Raw genomic sequence first — 18,775 nt, forward strand, 5'->3', positions numbered from 1 at the left:
TTAACCTTTATATTTCATGCAAAATAATTTCATACCGGCTAATGTCACTATTTATTAAAGCCCTTAAAAGCAAATGCAATGATGAGAACTCCTGATTTGCATGCGACAAATGGACATCTTCACCATTTTCTATTCAACAAAATTATCAAGGATGAATGCTAATTTCTCTGCCATATATATAATGATGTGTATAGAATCATTTAGAAATCTCCTTCGTGTCATATAATAATCAATAATGTGACATCCTATACATCAACTTTAAAAAGATATTATCCATTTCAAATAAAGTGAAAAAGGATCCTATTCCGTAGTACATTCCCTTTCCTGTCCCCCATTGCTATAATTTATGGAAATATTTTGACAGAAGAACCAAATTAATGCAAGATACAGTTGAAGGGTAACCGACAGTAGGGGCAGCAGATACCTAGTACTAGTAGGTCGCACACACATTCCAACTACACTTTTATGATCTCATCAAGGGTGAAGACAAAAATTTGGCGGGTCAAAATGACCCAGCACAGAAACGGAGATGCATTTCCTGAACACGTACTTTCTGCATTTTTGCCATTTTCTTTGTGATTCTCTAAATGACTTCCTCATGGCGACAAAAACAATGTGAACAAGGAATTCAAAGTAGCCAGTTAAAACAACAGCATTGGTAGGTATCAGGTATGGGCTTTTTTTTGTATATCCTTCTGTGAAGTATTTATTTAAGCACATACATTTTCTTAATGTGAATAAAGGAACTTAATACAAATGATAGAGATATAATGAGCATTGGCATTCTGTGAATTGCATTGAAAATGACTGCACGAACACACATGAACACCAAAGAGAAAAGCAAATTGACTAGGACATCTACCATCAGATTCCCTGAAGATCGGATAGCTTCCACTTGTAATTGCGTATATTTACTGGCCACAATCAAATTTCAGGACTACAACCTAATCCTATTTCATGCCAGCAGAGGCCAAAAGTTGACAACCCATGTGAATGGTTTTTCAAAAAATGACATTTCTTTTTACAAGGAATTGGATTTTATAGAATCTCAGTTCAAATAGCGCCTGCAATTTTTTGAATTGCAAAAACATGGAATCTTCTTACCTTCATCCTCATGGTTAAAATGGTAGTCATAAGTGATCTCTTCACCAGGAAATATATCTCTTTCTGCAAAAAAGACAACCTGCAAACGAGAAAACATTAAGAATCCAGAGTGATTTGTTTAAATGGATAAATTTAGAAATATATCTCTTTCTGTGGGACTTCAATTATGAAGTGTAAATTTGTTTAACTGGATAAATTTGGCCATAATCAAATTAATTGGAGGGGGGCAACTATTTTTTAGAATGCAATTGGTGCTATCCAAGGATACAAGATTTTAGTGACCTCCAATTAATATGAGCAGGTAATGGAGCTCGAAACAAGTCCAACACAATAAAAAGAATGTCAAAAGTAGTGTTGTCTTTCCCGCATGGTTTAGAGTCCTGTTAACCATGGTGTCAAACTATACCTGTGAACTAGTATAAGGCGACTAAAAAAACCCTGTCACTCTTCCTTCCACACCATAGCTACAGAAAATGAACTATAGTAGCCATGGAGAAAATAATGAAGGTTAACACTGAAATCCAACTTACCTTCTTTTCGGTCCTCACAGAAATCACTTTGGCGACACAATTGGGCTGCTCACAAAAATTCAAAATCAAGTAAGAAGAATGAGCAGAAGAACAGAATGGTTAGGAAACACCCCAAAAATAACTTCTTTGCACAAGTTCATGAAAGCCAGTTTATCAAAGAAAAACCTTTTTCTATCAAAAATATTTCAGGAAAGGCAGAAAACCTTGACATACAATCATCTGACTAAACTTACCAAAAAAAAAAAAAAAACATATGACTATATAGATCCAAATTCTATAATCCTTCTTATTCTTTATATTGAAACACAATTGCTTTGGGTCAAAATTTACTAATTTTTTGAGATTTCTTGATAGTAGTACCTAACAAGTGGGTTTCTTCATTCAGTTATCTTATTTTGCTACTGTTGACCGCCTAACAAGCAGCTGGAACCCAATACGACCAGCCAAGACTAGTCTATGACTAATTCAACAAAAGTAAAAATTTAAAAATCCATGTCAGATATATGATAGAAATTTTAACATGTCCTAAAGCAATTTCACCTTGAACTGTAGAAGTGAGACCATTACCAGGCATGAATGATTCACGAAACGAGCAATCCCGCCTTTGCGGGTAGCATCAATGATGTGCTCTTTATCTATCCTGAAGAAGTAGCAAGCACTTTTGTACTGAAGTTTTCTCCCGGACTGATATTCATTTTCCCTTTTATCAGCCACGCGTAGACCCACGATCTCACCAACGTACTCAACAACCTATAGACACATGAAAATATATCATAGTTCCATCCATGCAAATTTGTGGTTCTACATCCTAAGGGACAAAAAGATCAAACCATTTCACCACGGGAAATGAACCGAGATGTGTAGAGACCAAGCGCATGTATGCCAGACTTGTACACGACCAAGTGTTTCCAACCTTTCGCTTGTTTGTAACGAGCATATTCCTTCTGCGCCAAAATAGGAAAAGCTATAGTGAGATAGCCACATGGGTAAAACATAATATAATCATCTGCCAAAACTCTGCGACTCAAAAAGCTTAAATTTCAATTAGCAAATTGCAATAAAAATAGAAAGAGACAATATGAAAGGGAATATATACACAACTAGACAAAACTAATTCTATATACCAACATAATGGAGTAGTACTTAAGTAACTTGAATGTACCCGACAATCATACTCAATATCTGATATTGTCAGCTTTGGGAGCCCTGGTGTGCATGGCTTCTGCCCATTAATGTGAATCCAAGCATTTAACTGCTCCTGAGGAACAAGGCACCCGCCCTTGCCTTTTGACTTACCATAAAGATCACATTGGTGGTCATCCTGCTTGCGACCCTTGTAACCCTACAACAGGATGAAAAAACAAAATTGAAAATATAAGCCTTAGTCCTCTGAGAGAAGATTGCATACCCCCAACCCCAACAACCATCTAAAAGAAAGCCCCAATGAATTGACACAATACCTCTGTCCTAGCACAGGTTAACTCCTTTTCTCCCTGACAACCTATCTCACTGTTAATGGGATCACAGTAAGACTCAGAAGTGGCATATGTGGCATGAACAACACATCTTCCATAAAAACCAACATTTTCATTAGCAACACCTTCAATCTCACTTTGTAACAGACCCTGCATAATATGCATAAAAAGTGAATGGGGAAAAAGTGGAGAACCAGTGACAATCATTTTTCTTGATAAATGGGAAATTATTTTTTTTTTTGGGGGGGGGGGAGAATGGGAAATAAATTATTCTGCATAAACTTGACATTAACTAAAAAGTGAAAGAAGTTCAGAAAAAGCACCAGGAAACATACTAACAAAATAAAAGAGTAAAACATGTAAGCGAAATTCACAAAAATGGCAGGTCAAGACATGCTAATAGATGCCATATTGAATAGGCAAGCTACCTCATTCCTCAGAAAGCACACTATAAATCAGTCACTTGTAGCATGTCAGGAAAAAGCTTTTCCAGGTTATCACAGCTAAATTATTCAATTAATATACATCTATTCAGAATGCATGACTATATAACTGATGAAACCATTAAGCCACTTCTAATACAAATATCCCACAAAAAATAGAGACAAGTCAACTCAGCAAAGTCCTATGCCACCTATGGGAAAATGTCGAGAAGATGTGGAAGGAACCATTGGATTAAAAGCATTACGTACATGTCCACCTAATATATGAAATTAAGAAACCCCATACGCAACATGAATGTGAAGTTTAAACTATTAAAGAAGAGTACAAACCTTTTGATGAGCACACCATGGATGAAATTGAATATGACAACCCACAACCCTGCACTCTATGCATGAACCACCTGGCCGATTGCACATAGAGCAAACCTGGAAAAACAAATAATAACATATAGAGCACCACTAAAACATTCTGACCACGTAACAAGGAAAAAGTTGTTGAAAAATAAATTGAAGTGACAGAAACATAAATGTGTATTGCATTGAGTTAGAACTCTTTATTTCTAATTATTTTATAAAGACTCTTAAGTACAACTAAAATAATTTATCTCAACAACATAGTCAAGTATAAATACAGTCAAGATGCTGGGTTTTACATACGAAATTTACCATTTCTGTATCATGAGATACAGAAAATGCACATGATTAGAGCTTAAAGCAATTTCCACATGTGCATGAAAATTCACCGACCATAAAAATAAAGTTATCTTGACAACTATTTCGAAATCCATGTTAGCCTCTTAAATATGGACTAGCATAAGCTACCATACTCTTTCCAAAAAGTGTTCTTAAGCTTAATTGCTCACCACATTAGCTCTGGGATGTGAAGCACCGGACACATCAAAAGCAGTCATGGTGTCAACATTTGGGCACCGTGTTCTAGGAGTCCAAAGCCCACAAACCATATGAACCCACTGCTTAACTGTTGAATCAAGCACTCCTGCTGTAATGCTATTATGTGCTTTTAAATTACCAACACAACAAAGGGAGTCCTTCCTAAAATCCAACTGTTTTTCCACATCCATTTTCCTCACTGCTATAGCTGACGACTTGATATTTACAGGTTGTACAAGACGAAATGAATTCCCTTCAAGTACAGAGCCTGAGGAATGCAACACACTTGGTTCCTTGTGTAAAGATTCAGCAGAAGAAATCATCTTCTTGTGTCTGCAATCTGTTTCAACATTCCAAGCTTTCAAGATGCCTTTCACAACTGTGCGACTTCGCAGGGCCCGTGTCATGGCCCCACCACCATAACCACATAGTACACAAACCTGGGTGACAATAAATCAAAACAACAAAGGCATTAGAGAACCACAAAATACATACATGGAAGAGCAAAGCAAATTCACATAGCAGTTAGGTTGCCCATCTTTAGTTGGTGTCAACAATATGCAAACTACATACAAAAGCAAACAGTTTACTGATTTCCGTATTATTCATGACCAAACTATCCAAGAGATCCTTACCCTCAGGTCACTAGATTGTTGAGTAATTCAGTAGCCAAGTTCTCATAATTGACTAACATAGCAAGAGAAAGTGGAAAGAAGTCTGGGAAACATAGACAAACAACAGGGTTACGATTCTTTGAGGCTCCTATAGAACAGTTTGCGCATGAAAAAAATTATTGAGATTACAAAGCCCAGTCTTATCTCCACTGAGCATCAGTAACCTATGCGTGGATTCTTACCACATTTGGATGGGTGATAATCAGCCAGCAAGGGGATAGCGGTTCGAGTAACCATCATAGAAGGTGGCAGTTGTGGGTTTGTAGAACATGCATATAGATATTAAGATTAAATTCAAGTATTCAACTTATAAGTGCATGACACAGGAATTGATCATTGGATTTCCAATTCAACAACAATCCTATAAAAGAAAATACGTGGATTTTGGATTCCATTTTTGGAATGATTTTTGAAAAAAATAACGCTACGGAATAAAATTCTACAATAATCCCATAAATTAAAAATAAAAAATAAATAAATAAATAAAAAAGAAACATGGATTTTGGATACACTTTTGGAAGGAGTTTTAAAAGAAATACTGCTACTGAATACAACTTAAATATAATCACTGAGACTAAAATTTCCATTATGAAGGATATACGCTGGATGCACAGTTGTGTGTGGCCACAATGTGGCAGTGTCTACCATATAGGTCAACAGTTGACCACTCTGTTGCAGCATTAATCATGGCAGGAAAGAACCTCAGATAGCAAATAATACTTGCATACATATTAATAAGCAAGAGCGAGTAAGTGCGTGTGGTGTGTTGGTGCGTGTGTGTGTGTGTGTGAGAGAGAGAGAGAGAGAGAGAGAGAGAGCACAAAAAAAAAGCTACTAGTGAAGGGGGTTGACAAGTTGAGTTAGATAACAAATTGTAGTGTCAATATTCATGTTTCTTACAATATCTTTTGAATTTGTCCTGCATGGTCTGCAATACCAATGGCCTTTGGGTATTTTGGAAACACCATAGCAAGCCTGATGCACCTGCTTAACATGCATGACGCATCAATAATAACTGAACCATTGCTAGAAGGACCAAGAAGAAACTCAAATTGACATGTTCTGAATGGATACATACTCGAATTAAACATCGACCACACTCCAATAAACAATTAATATCATCTTGGTTTGACCTTCCACAAACACAGCAGAATGCATCTGAGTTTGAAATGGACAGGCACCCATGCTCTTGAATAGATCTGTACCAGAATCCATTAAGACCAAACCAATATCCATCAAATAATAACTATACCATGCCAGATCTATAAATGCAGCTCATATAAGTAAACTATCCCAAATTATAAACTGCATCCAAAATCACAATCTATGTTAGCTTCTAATTTCTGATACATTACGAGTACATATAACACAATTTTGTTCAAATAAAGGTCAATTTCCTGCTTACTTGTTAGAACAAACTTTGCGTAAATCATGGTTGCTATCTTCAGCATTCTTCAAAATTTTCCGCACCTTCATTTCTGGTATGCAATCTGGAATCTTCGTAAGGGGAATACTGTTGGAACAAGATTTCTTTCCTGATGATGAACAAATATCAATGCTGTAAACAGATAAAGCCCATAGCAAGAGGCCCAGAAAATAGAAGATCAATATAAAAAGATTGATATGGCAATGGGAATATACTTGTCAAAAAAAAAAATGGCATGCGCATATATAACTTGACAAGGAAGCCGTTTTTTAGCTAGTAAAAAGAGCAATTGTTCATCAACCAACTAGTGATACAGCTTGGCCAACCCTCTTAGAAGTGTTAGCATCAGTAACAGGAAGTGCAGCGGTAGTAAGGCATATTCACCATAAGGCATTAACAGCAGCTTCCATAAATCTCATTCCCTTCCCTACATGTAGGGAAAGCTCATAAAAAATCACCCAAAACACTCCCTTTGTGTTCCCTAAACCAAGGGGACACCAACGGAAGCAAAAGTGCTACCCTAAATCTAGAGTAGCACTTTTGTTTCCCTTAATATTATTTTAATATGAAAGGATTTCTCTTTCCTCCCTATCCATAGTATTTAATTTAAAGAATTTAAATGGTATAGGGAAAGGATAAGGGAAGCAATTGTAGAGTTTATTTGAAAATGAAAGCAAAAAGTAGTTTGGTTCCCCATATTTAAGGAAAATTTAAGAGAAGTTGTTGCTAGTGCTGTAATGGGTGAAGGCAATGCACACTGCTAATATGTCAGGTAACTAAACAGTCACAGGTACACCACTTGATTTTTTTTTTTTTTATAAGTAATGTTTATATATCAAAAGCGCAGAGGGGCGCAACCCTAGTACACAGGGAGTATACAAGGGAAACGACTAGCTAGAAGAAGAGAAAAGAACAAAAAAATCAAGATAGTTAATAACTATAGGAGCGAGCCAAGCAGCTGTCCAAGTGTAAAGCGTATTGAAAAAGAAGGCCGTGAGTTCCTCCAATGATCTCTCTGAATCCTCAAAGCATCTTTCGTTCCTTTCTAACCAAAGGCACCACATAATGCATAGAGGGACCATTTTCCAGACAACAACACACCTAGAGCGACCTCCCGCCCACCAACAAGCAAACAAGCCCGCCACCTTGCTAGGTACGCCACTTGATTTTTAAAGTTGTCATGATCAATATCTAGAGTAATTAAAAAAAAGGGGACCTATTTTCAGGTCCCGAGATTTTCAACTCAAGAAAATTAGTGATAGGTTCTTTGGCTCTCTTAAAGTTCTGATTCAGGAAATCAAATCTAAATGTATGAAAATAATGATAGTTGAGAGGAATAAATCAGAAGGAATCAGGAGGGTGAAAAGAAATAAAAGACTTCCTTAATCCACTTTCCTTGCGGAGAGAAAAACGAAAGGGAGGGGTGAGGACTTCAAGTAATCCATCATTCCATAAGCACTATGTAAACACATACGATATTTGCTATCTACTTTAAAAGGTACATGTAGGAAAAGCAACTGTCAGTTTCATAACAACCAACCCAGGAGTCAATTAGGCAAAAATACTAGACTACAAACCGAATATTTCTATTATATCCGGCAGAACATGGTGATTGAGAAAAATACAATAAAAGAAAAAAGTAAACATATCTAGGTTTACCTTTAATTGTCAGCTCATAAATGCTGCGCTTGCGAATTTCCTTACACTTGAGCTTCAACTGAGCAGGAATATTGCCGTCTAGAATACTACGATCTTTCTCACTTTTATCATCTCTCTCTTTCTCCAAAACAGACAACTTTTTAGCAAATTGCTTATCACTGCACCATGCCTTGTATGTTTCTTCCATAGAAGAGTCACGATTCATTTTATCACAAATTGTAACATCACAACTTCCATTGTCTTCTTCATTCTTCAAACCAGTCAATTTAGCACAGGCTAAATCAATTAAAGTAGAGTTTGTCTTTTTCAAATCCCTCATTGAAGTCAGTCTAGGTTTGCAACTTTTGGGGAGAGTGCATCTGCTGGCAGTTTTAAGAATCCTGCTGAGAGGAACAATTTTTGCTGGCTTTGACACATCTTTTCCACAAGATATTTCACCATATTTCCCACATACTACAGGTCTTGCCTTCAAATAACACACATTAACTTGTGGACTAGAAGATGTCCTTATACAACCTACTGAATTGTCAGTTTTTTCAGCATCTTCATGAGTCGGTTCTTGTATCTGGAATTCCCTGAAGGCATCAGAAGCAAAATCTCTTCTCAACTTCTTTCTTCCTGAAACTTCAGGGTTTCTACCAAAGTCAGTATCATAATTTAGGTCTGTCTGATAATCACCTTCCCTCACTCCTCTTTTACGAGAAGATGTTTTGGCTGAAGACAATCTACTTTTAGAACTAAGTTGAATAAGACAAGCGCCAGAAGTATGGCATGTCCCCTGGCCATCTTTGGATGAGCAGGTGGGCAACTCAGCAGTGGAAACACATTTGGGATTTTCATTAGGTAGTAGAGAAGGTCCCGCAGAGACAAATGATGTGCTCAGCATCTTCAATTTTATTGCCTTCTTTCTCTTCCCTATTTTCAAGCCACTCTCAGTTTTTTGTGATGTATTACTTTTTCCACAAATGGCAAGCCCAGTATGGATTTGATGCCCACTATGGATTTGATTTCGGCTTTTCTTCCATGTCAAGGAATCTATGAGCTTAAGCTCGTCAAGAAGACTACGAGATTCATTATTTACAATATGGGAAGATCCTGCTTTTCTCAATTTAATATTACAAGAAGAGCCAAGGAACTCGGCACTTCTTTCACTTCCAAGTGCATCATCCGATGACCAGCATTTATCAATGCCTGATCCTTCATCAACTATATGGTTGCTTACATCTCCAGTATCCCCAGCATCAACCGTAGAAAAGTCTATATTGTTAACCTCACTGGATACCTGAGTAATAGCAGGGGCAGAACATCCCGAAGAAACATTTGAATTTTCTTGGTCTTTCAAGGAGTCGGCTATCTGCATTGCTCCATTGAAGTACTTAGTAGAAGCATCTACACGTTGACAGCCATCAAGCTCTCTTCGATCAAACACATTAGCCAATCGGGCTACAACTGTAGCATCACAAACCGCTTTCACCTTGGTTGGCACGTCTCTCCACTGAGAAGTATGACAGACAATGTTCTTATCATGTTTCCCATTCAACTTTCCACTTTCATCTAAGGCAATACTCGTATCCATTACCAGAAAAGGATCTTTAACAAATCTGGAAGTCAAGATCATTGAGGCTTCACCACTGCCAGTTCCCATCTGTTCCTTGAAAGCATTGAGAGAGCTTCCAACTTTTGGATCAACATTTCTTCCCAAGTAATTTGTACGGGCTTCACAGCTGCACTTGCCCGGATAGTATGTATATGGAACTCTCTGACAGCATATTTCATGCTCACTTGGTCTGCTTACACTGTTATCACTTCTGCCAAATCTGAAACATAAAATACCAGAACAAAACATTAGTGGCAACAGACCTCAGACAAACATATAACAGGGATAAAGTCAGTAGAAGAAATCACAAATAGGCAGCGAGTTCATAAGCTTAATAGAGCACAATTGATATGGATTAAAAGGCATACCATAGAGCCTCAACATTTCAGATATAATTGTTTGTCCATATAAAAACAGAATGAGAATTGCCTCAGGGAATATAGTCAGTCTGCTAATGTGAACCAATATATATATATATATATAGCCAGGTAAAGGGTTAATCCTGCCAAGTGTTTACTTATTATTACTAGAGAATAACAAGGCCCCAGAAAAAAAGTTAGTCTGCCCCCCCCCCCCCCCCCCCCTCTCTTCCTGGGACATATACAATTCAGTAATGTACAAACAAATAAATATCTACTTAAATGTACACAAGTATCGCATGACAAAGTCTTGCCACCAGCAAGTCCTTGATCAATTCATAAAGATCGACTCCCTCACAGACAAATTTTAACACTTATATATGTACATTTAATATAAATACTTTGAATCAATTCATAGAGTCTGACATAAGAGAGCAAACCACTAATAAAATGATCGCAAATCTTGTTAGAAGACAAGCTGATCCAAAAGCCCAAGGACAATTATAAGGACAGTGCTTCCTTCCACTAATTCTTTTGACAATAAGAATAAAATATTTCCCAAATAAAAGAAACAAATATTGGAGAACGTTCTAATTGGCGTGCAATGGCCATGCCTACTGATCACTTGCCACATCTCATTTATGATAATTCAGTTCAAAACTGCTCATCATAGCCACTATTAGCATTTCATAAGTTTCATTTCTTTCACTGCAAATTATTAACCACTGCTCTTCCAATTCTTTTTTGACATCTGTCATTTCTGCATTGCCAGAAACCACAACAATATCATTAACTTATTCTCCACATATCAACTCAACTTAAATTCTAGACTTTGATTACTTGGGTTAGTTGTTTAAAATGAATTTTTGCCATTCAGCGACTATATTCTATCCTAATGCATTTATTAATTTTTTATTTTCTTCTCTTGACCAAAAATTGTGTGGCCCTCTAGTGACAAATACTAAATAAAGCATAAGGTTATCAATACCCGCACAAAAACAAAAACAAAAACAAACAAAAAAAACCCATAAACTCAAGGAAAAACAAGAGAAAGATGAAACAAACACCACCATACAAGAAAAGGGTAACAAGAATATCATGTTTTAAGAAGAATAGGGTGAAAAATGATAAAATTGAGACCTACAACTAGTGGATCAATGTCCAAGGGAATCCATGTAAAGCAAAGTAAAAAGATTTTGCGTTACATTTGACTCAATAATATTCCAAACTAACCTTAATGGGGGCTGCTCATTTTGAATAGGATCATCAGAAAGTTCAGACAGCAGACTAATTCCTTCCGGATGAAATGGAATTCCAGGTGTAAATGTTGAGATGTTGCAACAGTCGTACAGACCTAGATAAACAAAATATTAGTATGACTCTTTTATAACAAGAGGAATACTAGGATTCCTGCTTCACCGAACTTTTTACATTTACCAGGAAAAAAAAAATGCACTTGCCTGTCACAGAAGGCAATTTTTTAATAGCATCACTTCCCCTGAAAGTAGGAGCAGATTGGAGCAAATTCATGGTGGCTTCAGAAACTTCTTGTTTACCGGTAAAATCAGGTCCATGCCTTTGCTCTAGAGAAGTTGAAGGGTCAACAATAGAATGCTGTACATTAGAAGAGTTACCGTATTTACCTCGCTCTTGGTTTATTATAGAAGATAATGCATGTTGTTGCTTCGATAACTCCATTATTTGCCGCAATGCAAGCAATCTCAGATTCTCATCAAGCAAATAAGGACTTACACTAGTGCCCTCCTGTTTCAACAAAGCTCGAGTAGTATCCGGAGTAGACGTTGAAGTTACCAAAGGAAAGCCCATTGAGACTCCTTGCAATGGCAAATTTGATCTAAGAACATGATCACATTGTCCACTACTTCCAAGACAAGGATCCTTCTCAACATAGCTAAATAAGTTTCTGGCATCAGATGCATCTGATGGTACACTAGACAACTGATGTAAATGACGGCTCTTATCATTCACAGCTGACTCACTGCTTCCACCTAAAACTGAATAAGGCACCTGCTTATGATTTCCAAATCCTGTATCAGTTGCAACATAGGAAGCATCAGCAACGCATCCCACCCCCTTACCCTTGTCTGCAAGTCTAAGGGAATTCAACTCAGAAATATTCAATTGCCTCTCTAAACAATTACCACCATTCCAGCAGACAGTCAATGGATCACACTCAACACCATGAGATGAACGATGTAGTGTATTGTGCATCATATGCTCGCTGCCATTTACCATATTAACTTTAGCTTTAGAGTGTACATTGTCAGCTGGATTATTAAAGTCAGTAAGTGGCGAAACTACAGAACTCTTGGCCACATTGCTTTTGAAATTCTCTAGTCTAGCAGCATCTATAGCATGACTGATTCCAAATGCATGGTTCCCAAGGTTCAACTGGCTTGGTTCTCTTTCTATGCTCGAATTAAAGGGGTCAGCAGCACAGTGATGATATTGCTTATAATCCTCTTCCCTGTAGCTGGCTGCTGCAACAAAAATTCCATAAGTAACCATTATATGGTTGCTCAGTGAAAATGGAGAAAATTGGTGGAATAAGAAAATAACATATATTCCATGGACGATGAGCTAAGTAAAAATATTTTTCCAACAAACCATTATGAATCATCTGCCTTGGGAAGCATGACTTCGGTGGATTTCCAAGTTTGTCAAATAGCTGTGGTCCTATGACGGGTAGAATTGAGTTTCCTGAAGTCCGACTAGGCTGATATGGCTGCCCAAGTCTCAACTCAATGTTTGAAGAAGTAGCATCCCTGCCCACAATCACACTATCTTTTTCATTTTTTGTTTTGCTAACATCAGAATCTTTACTAGGGTCTTTTACATTCTGCAAAGTAGAGAAGGAGGTGGATGGATTTCCATTCTTCATGATACCATCAATGTAAGCAGAAATGGACTGACAACCATTGTCCACTCCTGTACCAACAAACTTTTGCGTTGTTGAGCACCTAGATATAGGGCACTCCATCATCTGGTTATCCACTGCAGCATGCAAATTTCTCCATGAAGTGCCAACAGAGCTCTTGAGAAGAAAGTTGTCAACATCCTGAAAATTCCTCTGTTTTTCATTTTGCAAAGCATCAATAAGCAACTTCTGGTCTGTATGAGGGTTCTTTGGAAAGTGAACATGGTCTAAAGGCTGTCTAGACCTTACTAGACCTCCAGTTGAACCAACCCGATGAGACGCGTCAGAGCTTTTGCACAAGTTGGGATTAGCCGCTCTAGATTTGACAAAGCCGGCAGTCACTGATAATCCTTCAGGCCAGTCCCACTCACTCTGATCTTCCGGAACCCTAATCTAAAGCATTATAAAAACATCACCATCCAGTGTTCTCGTTGCTTCAAACACATGCAAATAAGAATACAACACTCAATTCCAAAGATAAGGGAAAAACAAGCTGTTAAAATATATATCCGACTATTTATAGCAATAAATACTTCAGTCCAACTACATCATCCTAGTAAAAGGCCAGCTTGCATGTCCACCATCCAGTTCAAGCAAAGTTTAACTTCGATTATAGTTATCTATCCAACTAATAACACCAACCTATATTATAACGCTAGGCTTTCTTGTGAGAAGCTCAACATTTGCTTAGCCATCTTAATGAGAAAATAGGACATCAAACTCTTCCTCAACGGGCTTCTAGCTAGAGGCAACTCACAACTCTTTTTCTTTCCTTTTTGGAAACATGCCATCGTTCTTACCATCAGAAGCTATCACATCATATCAGCTATCACATCATATCAAGGCAAACTGCACCATCATTTACAAAATTCACACTTTAGGCAAACACATGGGAGTATGTAGGCAATGTTCAAGGTTTTGGACAGCCGGGTGCTAAGAAAATATTAGACAAAATGATATGTGCACATATTTCATGCTACCTGTTCAGCATGAAAAATTAAATCAGTAGCACTTGACGGATAAGAAATTAGATGCCAAGATACTAAAATGATTAAAGTTAATACCAACAATGAGCAAAGATGTTATCACTTTCTAGAATGCAGCAGATTTTAGTTGGACAAGCAAAAGCAGGAGTTTCTATTTTAAGATCATGCAGAAAACAGCAGCCAGAAAAAGAGAATATATGCCACAAGAAACAAACAGGAATTCAGGACAGCATTATTCATGTCCATATTTATCTAAAAATACACCCATGCATACTGTAATGCCTTAAACAAACTACATTACTGATTTTCACAAAGCAAATTTTTTTCACACCACAATCTACCTTGTGGTGGCATTAAATAGTTCATGCTTAGTCTCAGTAAACACCCCAGCACACTGGAAGCATTTAGAGTATAAGCACAAGCACACAACATATAATTTCATGGGACCATCCCAACCTTTATAAATCAAACGAAAGTATACAAAGGAAGTCCAAGGCCTTTTACACCAGATAACCACTTGGTCCCTTGATCATAAACCGCCATACCCAAGGCTTACAAGAATTGCACATAACATAGACTACACAATGGTTATATATAATTTTTTTAAAAGTAATAGCCAGTCTTATTAAAAACGTAGGGCACCCCTAAGTACACAGAGAGTATACAAAAAGATCACCTAACTACAAAAAGAAAAACGAGCAAGGAAATCATCATAACTAATCGACAACGGAGACAAATGTGCTACAGTCCAAAGATACAACGTATGAAAACAATAGGATAAGATGTCCTCCAATGACTTCTCTAAATCCTCAAAGCACATATTGTTCCTTTCCTGCCATAAACACCAAAAAAAACACGTAGGCACCATCTTCCAAACCACCGCACTCCTCCGCCTCCCAGAAGACCACCAACATGCTAGCAAATCAACTACCCATCTAGGCATCACCCAAGCCATCCCAAAGCGACTAAAGATGGCAAACCACAGAGCACAAGCAACCTCACAATGAAGAAGGAGATAATCCACCGTAGCCATAACACAATGGTTATATGGCATGAGAAATTGTTCACAATATGTAGATTAACTTTTATGCATATGCACAATCTAAGAATATTTACATGCATATATTTTTATGAATTTCACATCACATTAAAATTTACTAGCTTTGCAAGCAACCCTTAATTACGCCTTTGGTGGGCAGATTATCCTTTGGGGCAGTAGAAGCCTTAGTTAAGTTAGTTAAGGAGCTTGTTGGTTATCTTTGTGTTTTGGATTAGACCACTCTTGCTTTCAATTATGGTAGGGCTGCACTCGATTCTTGAGTCTGTTTGTATTTGAGTTTCTTTTGTTTGGACGTGTTGCGCCCAAGTTGACGCTGTTCTGGAGTTTGTTGCATCTGGAATCTCTTGTTTATTTGCAGTCGTTATGACTTTAGATATGTTATGCATTGGAAATTAACATAGATTTGTGGTCTTTCTTATTTGATGGTTTTCTAGCCGTTTGGAGAAACATTTAGATGCTCTGAACATCAAGAACTAAAATGTTTGTCAATGAATTCAGTTTGGATCATGTGAATATTGGGTTACGCTTTGTATTAACACGTCAGTCATGTATGCAAATCTAGATTACGGGTTTGGGTTGTGACACATACAACACACCCATGCTCACACACACACATTCAAGTCTTCCAACATGTACATCTTACCCACATGCGCACACTTGCCTGTACATGAAAAGAAGCAAAACTAGAGTGTTTTAACACATCTTACCCTAAATTTCTGAAAGTACAGCTTACGCCACTGAGCAATGGTCTCTCCACTGTCCATATGAACAACATCCCCAGGGTTAACATCACATAATCCTGAATGCTGCAAAGTCATAGCAATGAAACCTTTTAGTAAGCACGAAAACATACCAAATTGATGCAGACGTGCTTCCTGATAAGGAGATCAAAGCACAAGTTACCTCACAAAATTTAGAGACAGACATGTGGAAGCAATGGCACAAGCAAACAATACCAAGAAGTCCCGTATTGCTGAGAAGCAGATACCCAGCTTTTCAAATAAAAATAAATAATACGATATCAGGATGTAATAGCAAACATTGTGAATCACTTAACATATTACAGAAATCAACATGCACTCACTTGTATCCAAGCAAAACACTCGCGGGCATCCACTCATGAAAGTAGATGACTGCTTAGATATGGAAGAGTTTGCTTCTAAAGGCATTTTCTGTGAGCTTTGAACATTCATGCTGTTGGGCTTTACAGCGCTTGTACTATGCCATCCCCCACTCAAATAAGGACCCTTCACTTTCTCACTACCAGGAACTATGTGACTGATAACTGCCTTAGCCAAGTCCGATCCCTGAAGATCATGCAAAACAGAATTGCCACTACAATTGGAACTCAACACTGCCCTGGATGAAACAACTGGACAAAAATCTGCCCCATTTCGAGGATTTTGGTTGCCTAGATTTTCTGATAGTAGACCACTGGATGTCAGTGGAATATCACTTCCAAAGGCATTTGCAGTGACACTGGTACCATTAGAAGGAAGCTTACCACAGGAACCAGATGCTTTTGGATATGATAATTCCTGAAAATCACACTGCAATAGCGATGGTGGCCCCGAAAGGAGAGCCAGAAACGAATTCCCTAGATCTGCACAGCCAGACCTATGGATACTAAAATTCAAACTGTTGGAGCAAAAGGGATCTTCCATCCTTCCAAGCATCATTGATCTTAAATCTGATCCAACATGCGGATAAGAATGGAATCCTGTGTTCATCTGAATATATATTTTGTAAAACAGGAAACAAATTAATTAAAACTTTTCAATCATGATTACAAGTATGAAATTGTAAACAGAACATGTGTATCTGCACATTCTAAATCGCATAAAACTATATCATTAGAGGAAGACTAATCATAGCTTCCCAACTTTCACATTAAGGCATTCCCCATTTTGTCAAAACTATGGAAGGGAGTATCTTCCCTGGTTCCTTGATTCCATAAAATCACTTAAAATTAGCAACCTCACCAGAAATATTTACTAAAAATCATATAAGATTCAAAAGCTAAGATATTTCGTGCAGAAATCTGAAGGTTTTGTTGCTCAACAGTAGTACGTGCCTAATTTAAAAAATAAAAGGTATGGCCTTAAACAACATCCATGCACACACCGTTGCACAATGATATGGTTATACCACTGTCAATGCTCAAAATCGATGCCATTAGGCCAATTTCACACACACATATAAATGTTCTATATAATATATCTAGATTAGATGTCTCTCTGTGTGCGCGCTCGTAAGTAAAAATGCAAGAAACATCAAGACAGAAAACACACTGCAGATGATAAAAGCCGAATGCTACCCCACTCCTCTTAAAGCCATAGCCAATATCTAAAACTACAAGACACCCATTAATACCGAAATACCCAACTCTAAATGTTATTAACTATCAATCACTAACGTTACTCTCAAAACTATCATTTCCACCAGCACATTGTATCAAAAGCAACAAATGCGCAAACCATTACCTCTCCAATATCACATAAAGTACATGCAAGCGATTGTCAATGGCTTCAACACTAGACAAAAAGAAAGGCAAAACAGAACCGTAAAACTTACCTGATCCCGAGGCTCAAGCGGCGACGACGACGGAGCCATAGAAGGCGTCGACGATGAACCACATTTGATCTGCCACGAATTTTCCATCTCTCTGAGCTCTCAGAACCCTATCCTTCCTCCATGAAAGCCGCCAAAAACCTCAAAACAAACAGTCTCCGGGATCAATCACAGAAATGTCCTTCCACAGCTATGTATACAACAGGCAGAGGAGATCAGAGCGGAGTGTGAACTAGTAAAGAAACCCTAAATTTCCACAGAGAAAGAGCGAGAGAGTGAAAGAGTTGCAGAGAAGTCAGAGAGGGAGAGTGATGAGAGCATCTGATTGATGGTGTGGTATTTCGAGGCGGGGCTGAGCGGACACTGACATTGGAAAAACGCGGACCGTCGATTCGTTGATCTCGCGATGATGATCGACCCGGGGCCGTTGATCGTGAATACAGCTGGAGTGTGCAAGAGAAGAGAGACTGAAGAGAGTGTAGATTTGTTGGTGGTCAGGAACTGCAGCGTCACAAGGCGGGTAGGATAGGAGTGGAGAGGGGTCCAGACTAGAGCACCGAGTACAAGCCTGACACGTGTGAAGCAGTGGTTGGGTGGGTCAATAGTAATAGAGAAGCGGTGGGGGCCACCAAGAGGTCGTGTTTGGATAGTGCTAGCATATGCCTTAACGGAAGTACAATCATTTATCTCCCGTGTTTGGGGAAAAAGAATTCTTGTTCTGGATCGTGATTTTGTTTCCCCAATCTTAACTTACCAAAATCCCTTCTGTACTTTCCCAATCTACATCGTGTAACTGTTCCATTCACAAGATCAAATTTTCCTACCAAATCTCTTAGCCAAGTATTACCCGTTTTATAAATATGATAAATAACTTTGTAATAAGTTTATAATAAAAGTCATAATGCTCTAAGCAAGTGTCACATTCAATGGGGCTAAAAAAGTAAAGGTAGGGTACAAATGCTAATGGATGGAAGAATTAGAAGAGACAGATTAAGCACAATTATTTTCCCAATTGTGAATGAGAATCCAATTGTCAAAGATGTTGGAGAGAACAATTAAAAG

At 37.9% G+C, this 18,775-nt stretch overlaps 1 protein-coding gene across 8 annotated transcripts; it reads right to left on the minus strand.

Annotated features, from left to right (window-relative positions):
• Positions 1–677: 677 nt before the first annotated feature.
• Positions 678–18,184, minus strand: LOC132188988 (uncharacterized). Of its 8 annotated transcripts, none has more exons than XM_059603445.1 (20): positions 17,717–18,184; positions 16,647–16,872; positions 16,227–16,562; positions 16,046–16,134; positions 15,850–15,948; positions 12,787–13,489; positions 11,619–12,659; positions 11,392–11,512; positions 8,203–10,019; positions 6,523–6,652; positions 6,196–6,316; positions 6,018–6,101; positions 4,416–4,883; positions 3,883–3,978; positions 3,095–3,259; positions 2,797–2,976; positions 2,465–2,578; positions 2,175–2,384; positions 1,635–1,679; positions 678–1,183 (listed from the first exon to the last, which is right to left on the minus strand). In XM_059603445.1, exons 1-20 carry the CDS (start codon positions 17,801–17,803, stop codon positions 1,049–1,051), a joined length of 6,267 nt encoding a protein of 2,088 aa, XP_059459428.1. In that variant the 5' UTR covers positions 17,804–18,184; the 3' UTR covers positions 678–1,048. The 8 variants fall into 8 exon arrangements, 7 of the variants coding, with proteins under 7 accessions (XP_059459428.1, XP_059459429.1, XP_088366488.1 ...); XM_059603446.1 differs by having other exon boundaries at positions 11,619–12,206; positions 12,321–12,659; positions 16,227–16,872; XM_088510362.1 differs by having other exon boundaries at positions 2,202–2,384; positions 11,619–12,656; positions 16,227–16,872.
• Positions 18,185–18,775: the final 591 nt, after the last annotated feature.

This window comes from Corylus avellana, chromosome 9 (assembly GCF_965113065.1).
Source record: "Corylus avellana chromosome 9, dhCorAvel1.hap1.2, whole genome shotgun sequence".
In the NCBI taxonomy this organism is placed as follows: domain Eukaryota; kingdom Viridiplantae; phylum Streptophyta; class Magnoliopsida; order Fagales; family Betulaceae; genus Corylus; species Corylus avellana.

What these genes read in the sequence shown, in the direction of transcription:
- LOC132188988 (XM_059603441.1), bottom strand. Translation starts at nt 17,803, where the DNA reads ATGGAAAATTCGTGGCAGATCAAATGTGGTTCATCGTCGACGCCTTCT. An exon ending in AATGAGCAGCCCCCATTAAG is followed by an intron (nt 10,020 to 11,391) that starts GTTAGTTTGGAA and finishes TTTATGTTTCAG; the next exon opens with ATTTGGCAGAAGTGATAACA. An exon ending in GTGGTCGATGTTTAATTCGA is followed by an intron (nt 6,102 to 6,195) that starts GTATGTATCCAT and finishes CATGTTAAGCAG; the next exon opens with GTGCATCAGGCTTGCTATGG.